The sequence below is a fragment of the Ranitomeya variabilis genome, chromosome 1 (assembly GCF_051348905.1).
Source record: "Ranitomeya variabilis isolate aRanVar5 chromosome 1, aRanVar5.hap1, whole genome shotgun sequence".
Lineage (NCBI taxonomy): Eukaryota > Metazoa > Chordata > Amphibia > Anura > Dendrobatidae > Ranitomeya > Ranitomeya variabilis.
This window is the reverse complement of record NC_135232.1, coordinates 215773327-215780008: the sequence shown is the minus strand read 5'-3', so window position 1 is coordinate 215780008 and position 6682 is coordinate 215773327. Positions and strand designations below refer to the sequence as shown.

At 45.6% G+C, this 6682-nt stretch overlaps 1 protein-coding gene across 1 annotated transcript; it reads right to left on the bottom strand.

The window, feature by feature from the left end:
- Nucleotides 1–208: 208 nt before the first annotated feature.
- RPL6 (ribosomal protein L6) lies at nt 209–5526 on the bottom strand. The gene is made up of 6 exons (XM_077292427.1): nt 5352–5526; nt 5175–5273; nt 4938–5081; nt 2253–2301; nt 1470–1654; nt 209–399 (listed from the first exon to the last, which is right to left on the bottom strand). Exons 1-6 carry the CDS (start codon nt 5499–5501, stop codon nt 247–249), a joined length of 780 nt encoding a protein of 259 aa, XP_077148542.1. The 5' UTR covers nt 5502–5526; the 3' UTR covers nt 209–246.
- Between the last annotated feature and the right edge of the window lie 1156 nt (nt 5527–6682).

The following is a 6682-nucleotide window of genomic DNA, read 5'->3' as shown; positions in this document are numbered from 1 at the left end:
TCACATCCTCCAAGGTAAGCATTGTATTCATTCTCGCCTGATCTTTATTCTCCTGATAAGAGCCAGAATCTGATTTATTTTTGCTATTAGGACACCACTTTCCTTTAGCACAATATGAACATTTGCTTTTACCAACTTACAGCAGCCCAAGGAAAGAATAAAGATTCCATGATGCGACAGGGGATTTTCAGAAAACACAAAACTCAAGTAGAAGATGTACATCTTTTATTAACTCTGTGACGTTTCTTAGAAAACCAGTTTGTGTGGATACATTCCGTTTGACAGATAAAACATGGAGCGCAGGTATCCACGAAGCTGGGGCTCTTTCTTGATGACTGACAGGAGTTGCGAGTCAACAAACTTCTGGTCTGCTTTGCGTTGTTGTGTAACTGCGTATTTCTAAGGAGCAGATGAAACAAAGGTCACATACAATGCTCAAAACATTTATGTAGTTTGCTCAACAGAAACTCCTTCTAACCACCCTCCAAAAAAACAAAAACAAAAAAACCCCCTTAGGTTAATGGAAATGTTACAGCATGCCAACAGAAGGGTTTTGTAAATCAATGGCACTTTGTAAGTGTAGTGGTATAGTTCCAGTAATGGAAATCTAAGTGGAGCCTTTTTGGTTCTGGTAACTGGTGGTGTTCTAAGCTTTTGGTCTTCACCGATTGAGCCAAATTGAATCAGAAAACCAATCGCTCAGTGGTCATATGAAACAAGTATACTTTAAAAACAAAAAACGTACAAAATTAAGTGATTGTTATGCTTTTATTTCATAAAATCATAGTACATGTGAAAATAAGAAACTAATATATATTAATCAGAGAAATAAACTTCCTCTGCCAAAATTGATCATGATCAAAATTCTCAATTCCGGTTCAATCTATATTCGTTGAAGACCCTTTCCCATTACTGGCATAGGAGATGGCAGCTGCTACTGAGAAGATTCTGTGTAGATACTTGGGTCCGCTGCACCCTGTCAGTGCAATTGTATTGAGGCCCATTTAGACAGGTAAGCATATCTGCCTGTTTTTGGTTTGTTTTCTTGAATATTGGAGGATTTTTCCTCTTTTTGTGGTTTTCATGAGAAGATTCTGTGTAGATACAAGGGAGGAGCCCTGCCTCTAGCTCCTTCCTCCATCTACATAGAAGTGTATACATAGCAACTGCCATCTCCTATCCCAGTAATGGGAAAGTGTCTTCACCGAATATAGATTTTACCGAATTAAGAATTTTCATAATGACTGATCAATTCTGGCAGAGAAAGAAGCAAATTTTTCTGATCAGATATATCAAAGTTGCTTATTTTCATGTGCACTATGGATTTATAAAACAAAAACGACGGATACTCTAAAATTCTACCCAAACCTCCAAGTTGTAAGTAGAATTCCTATTTTTTCCTATGCAGGTTCACACTGGGCAGTGCAAGGAAAGCTTTTTGCTTTGATCCTTTATGAGCAATTACTTACTTCCTTCTCTGTGTCAAAGATCTCTCCCTCCTGGTGCTTGGGTTTTCTCAGCTTCTTCTTCTTGAAGTAGGAGTCAGTTAGGTGTTTTGGGACCTTGACTTTGGAGACATCAATTTTAGTGGATGTGGCAATAACAAATTTCTGGTGAGCTCTTCTGAGAGGAACTCTATTGATGGTCAGGGGACCTAATTTAAGACAAAGGAATACATTAAAGTTAAAAAAAATATATACATCTATTGCTAACTAATCAAGAATGGCATTTTCTTGTCAGTCTCTGTGGCTCTGGAGTAAGAGGTGCCAAATCCATTAAAACGTGGGATCGACTGGTTGTGAATTTGGCAGACGTGGTTGTCCACGACCCTCCCTCCTCCTGTGATGCTCAACGACTGCAGAGCTGGCTGGGACGGTGTAAAAATGGCACAACATTTTTGCCCAACTGTAATTTGCAAGATTTTGACCTGGTTTATGCCAGTATTCTGGCAACAACTGATGAATCGGGAACACAGGATTTGGAATGAAAGATATTAAACATGACCATGAGAATTATAAAGTGTATAATACTACTTTGGCTTTGTCCCATCAATTGTATAGGCGAAGTTTCACTCACTTAGAACCCACGCTGTTCAGTGCGGTGATATTTAGTGTGCACGAATCAGGATGACGTGACGTAGGGCTTAGCACAAGCAGAAATTCAGGATTTCATTGTAGAAACTTAATTCTAGATGATTTGATCAGATAATATATTACAGACTTGTAGGGAGAAGTGCACAGCGCGACACTTACCTGATACCAACAGAAGACCAGTCTGAAGTTGCTTCAGGAAGACAACACGCTGCAAGAAGAAAAACCATACATTAGCCCGGGGTTGGGGCGCGCTCCCTGGACATCTTGATCATATTGACTCTAAGGTAATAATATTGATGATTTGTATTTAGTTGCCTCGGAATTTCAACTATTTCAAGGAGTGATCATGGTGGATAGTGGTTTATTTACGGATAGACTGGCTTTGTGTATGTTGGTAGATGAGCATTATTGATTAGAGAGCCCAGTCATTATTATTATTATTATATTCCTAGTATTAGATGCCCAAGGAGACGCGCTTTCTTATTTTGCACAGCATTTTTCTATGGTCATGGTTTTGCGTCTCATTCCCTTTCACCCATGTTTGTAATTTTAATAATCAAATTTGGTTATTTCTTGAGTAATTTGGACTAGATTATCATCTTTTTCTATATGGTGGTGTTGTAAATGATAGTGATGATAGGTCACATTGTCCTCTGCATGTATGGGTATCTGTCTATGATATTATGATTTTTTACAATATGCAGATACGCCTTATAAGCTGTTATTTAAGTCTTGAGAAGTGTTCATTACTCAACTTTGCCTAGAGTGCTCGGGTATGCATGGAGTATCGCAGGTGCTCCAGTGACAAGTCTGCGTCCCTGTGGCTGTTCGACAGGTACATAACATGCAGCCTCAAACATGTCACTCGGGCACCCGCGATACTCCGTGCATACTCTGACCACCCTAGGCAAACTCTAGTAATGAGAACTTGCGCTCATCACTAGTCTTGAGGAAAGAAGCGTGCACGCAAAACCACTTTGGCCTGAAGTACTTTTAGGGCAGGTTCACACCTTAAATATTCGATGCAAATTTTCCATGCGGAAACGTTCATGACATAATATTGTACCAGCTAACTAGCAGCCCAACAAATTTATCTACGATACAGTTGTCTGGAGATAGACCTGTGGTGTGGATTTAAAAAGGAGTTACACGATCACCTGCTCACACAAGGGCAATACTGTGGAATCACAAAATTGCATATTTGAGTCTGCACTGTTACAGCGACTGCAGAATTGTGGCCCAAGTATGGACAACCCCTTTAAGTTTGTAACATGCCAATACTGTGTGGGGATTCAGCCGATTCAATCCTATGCAATGGAAAGTTAAAAAACAAAAAAACAAAAACACTGCCAAATACATTGATTTTGCTGCAGAAAAATGCACACTAAATATGCAGCATGTGAACCAAGCATCTTCTGCCTCCATCACTGCTGGTAGAACAGCTGTAAATCCAGCTAAGGATCTCCATCAGCGTCTCCCACTCACACGAGCCTCACTTGGGCGAGCACTCCAGGCACTGACCGACGTATTTCAGGATTAACGATGGACTTGTGAAACTTGTGAAAATGGACATGTATGATCGACATCTCTCCCAAGAATCAGTCGGCTGGCACCCCTGTACGCATTAGACAGTCGGCCCAAACCGTCAATAGCAGCGGCTTCAGCTGACATTAGTCCAATGTATATCGGTGCCCTTTATCAAAGGGGCAACTGATAAAAACTCAGTTCAACCATTCCCTCAGCTGCACACACACAGCAATGGTGCTGGTAGATAAGAATGCACACGTTTTAAGGTACCGTCACATTTAGCGACGCTGCAGCGATCCAGACAACGATCCCGATCGCTGCAGCGTCGCTGTTTGGTCGCTGGAGAGCTGTCACACAGACAGCTCTCCAGCGACCAACGATGCCGAGGTCCCCGGGTAACCATCGGGTTACTAAGCGCAGGGCCGCGCTTAGTAACCCGATGTTTACCCTGGTTACCAGCGTAAAAGTTAAAAAAAAAACAGTACATACTCACCTTCCGCTGTCTGTCCCCCGGCGTTCTGCTTCTCTGCACTGTGTAAGCACAGCGGCCGGAAAGCAGAGCGGTGACGTCACCTCTGTGCCCTGCTTTCCGGCTGGCACTTACACAGTGCAGAGAAGCACAGCGCCGGGGGACAGACAGCGGAATGTAACTATGTAGTGTTTTTTTTTTTACTTTAACGCTGGTAACCAAGGTAAATATCGGGTTACTAAGCGCGGCCCTGCGCTTAGTAACCCGATGTTAACCCTGGTTACCAGTGAAGACATCGCTGGATCGGTGTCACACACACCGATCCAGCGATGTCTGCGGGAGATCCAGCGACGAAATAAGGTGCTGGCCTTCTAGCTCCGACCAACGATGTCACAGCAGGATCCTGATCGCTGCTGCGTGTCAAACACAACGATATCGCTATCCAGGATGCTGCAACGTCACGGATCGCTAGCGATATCGTTAAGTTGTTCAGTGTGAAGGTACCTTTACTCCAGTCCTAGGTAAAGAGCACAATTGTGCTCATTTCGGTGAACTACAGGTATGTCAGGTCTTCCTTTAAAACCTTCCCCTTACAGCACATAGTTTGGAATTGTATTACAAGCACATCGCCATTTGTCAGCTCATCTGTAGGAGGAACATGCTGGGCACAAGCTTGTCCATGTGGCAGTAATATTTCAGTTTTAATGGCAACCTCCATTCATGTGCCCTTTTCTACAGAGCCGTTGTTATGAATGCACGGTGGCATTTCACATATAGGGGTCTTGTCCTGGTTAACCGGTGCCATCGCTCTACACTAGTTTCCACTTCTTGTCCCAGAAGCTACTTGCCTTCCCCCTGTGACGTCCTTGAAGAAGAATCAGCACAGTCCCAGGGGTGATGCTGGAGCGCAGATTGCGCTTGTGCTCGCTGAAGGGTTTCTTGCCGTGATTCAGAAGCTTACGTGGAACATCTTCAGTAGGATAGTAACGGGGCTGAAAGTAGGAAAACGGAAAGCCAAGTCAAAGACCTCTCGTTGTACCCGTCCCCCAATATGGAGGCAGACACAAGCGGAGAACACCACTTACCATTTTGCGCTGTTTAACCACACGTGTTCCTCCATTCTTATCTCCACCAACTGTCTTACTCACGGTAGCACGGGGCCTCTCCCGCTGCTTCTTCTCAATCTAAACAAGTCAAACAATATTATACGGCAAGAAAGAAATAAAATCATATTAACCTGTATAACAAGCAGGGCTGCTTACCTTCGTCTCTGGGGCTTTGTACTTGCGCTTGTACAGTGCTTTCCTTGCAATCATTGCAGACCGGGAATACTTCCCAATTCCATGTACCAGGACTGGGTTGCGGCTGCCATGATGCTTCCTGACCTTCTTCGCAGCCTGTTCTTCTGCCATCTGTAACAAATAAGCTGGTTAGAAAGAATTGGACTCTGAAGCTAAAACTGGTAACTCAAAATCACGAAGGTGGAGAGGCATACTGTAATACTACAGAATCAAAATCACATCAGGTGGGGTCCGATGTAAACATGTGACTGAGCTCCGTGCAACGGCCGCTGCCGCACATCAGCTGTGGCTCCATGTTTACCTCCGGCCGCTTATCAGCAGGGGACGTGGGGGTCACATCCTCACCCACCTGATATTGGTGAGCAATGCTTAGGACTGGTGAGACGCATGGAGAAGGCTTTGCACCAATTTTCTAAAGATAATTTACTAGAAGATTCATTTTTGTGTCATTCAGATTGAAGTCAATGTCTTAAAGGTTTTATCCTGTGAAGACAAGTTATGGCATATCTGCTGATTAAGTTGCAACTCACTGATTCATGGAGGTCCGACCGCTGGGACTGAACCCTGTGAGCAAAGAGGTAACGTGCACGCTCAACTGCTGCTCCATTCATTCCCTGTGGAGCTCATGAGCACTATGGTCCCATCAGTTTGACAGAAAATGAATGGATCAGCACCGAGGCCCCCCCACCACAGATCAGCACGGTATTACCGATCCCAGAGATCAGCAGCGAGGCGCCCCCCACAGATCAGCAGCGAGGCGCCCCCCACAGATCAGCAGCGAGGCGCCCCCCACAGATCAGCAGCGAGGCGCCCCCCACAGATCAGCAGCGAGGCGCCCCCCACAGATCAGCAGCGAGGCGCCCCCCACAGATCAGCAGCGAGGCGCCCCCCACAGATCAGCAGCGAGGCGCCCCCCACAGATCAGCAGCGAGGCGCCCCCACAGATCAGCAGCGAGGCGCCCCCCACAGATCAGCAGCGAGGCGCCCCCCACAGATCAGCAGCGAGGCGCCCCCCACAGATCAGCACGTATTACCGATCCTACAGACAGGATAGCTTGTTTTCCCCTGACAAGCCCTATAACACACAAGCTACCCATCAAGCACCAAGAAGCATAAACGGGTGTGAAGCTGGTGAGCCCTCAGCGCGGCCCGTACTGTTCCCTGCATCAGTGATGTGCCCGACACACTACACCTGGCACAGAGGGTCCCGGGCTCCTAACGGGGGCACACAGGCGCACCACAGCCCCCTGGGGCCCTCACTCCCTGCTGCCCGATGGTAGCGCGAAGCTGCG

Coding starts and splice junctions, on each gene's coding strand:
- RPL6 (XM_077292427.1), bottom strand. CDS start 5,501: ATGGCAGAAGAACAGGCTGCGAAGAAGGTCAGGAAGCATCATGGCAGC. Junction 5,274..5,351: donor ACAAAGCCCCAGAGACGAAG/GTAAGCAGCCCT, acceptor TGACTTGTTTAG/ATTGAGAAGAAGCAGCGGGA. Junction 1,655..2,252: donor TGGTCTTCTGTTGGTATCAG/GTAAGTGTCGCG, acceptor GTCTTAAATTAG/GTCCCCTGACCATCAATAGA.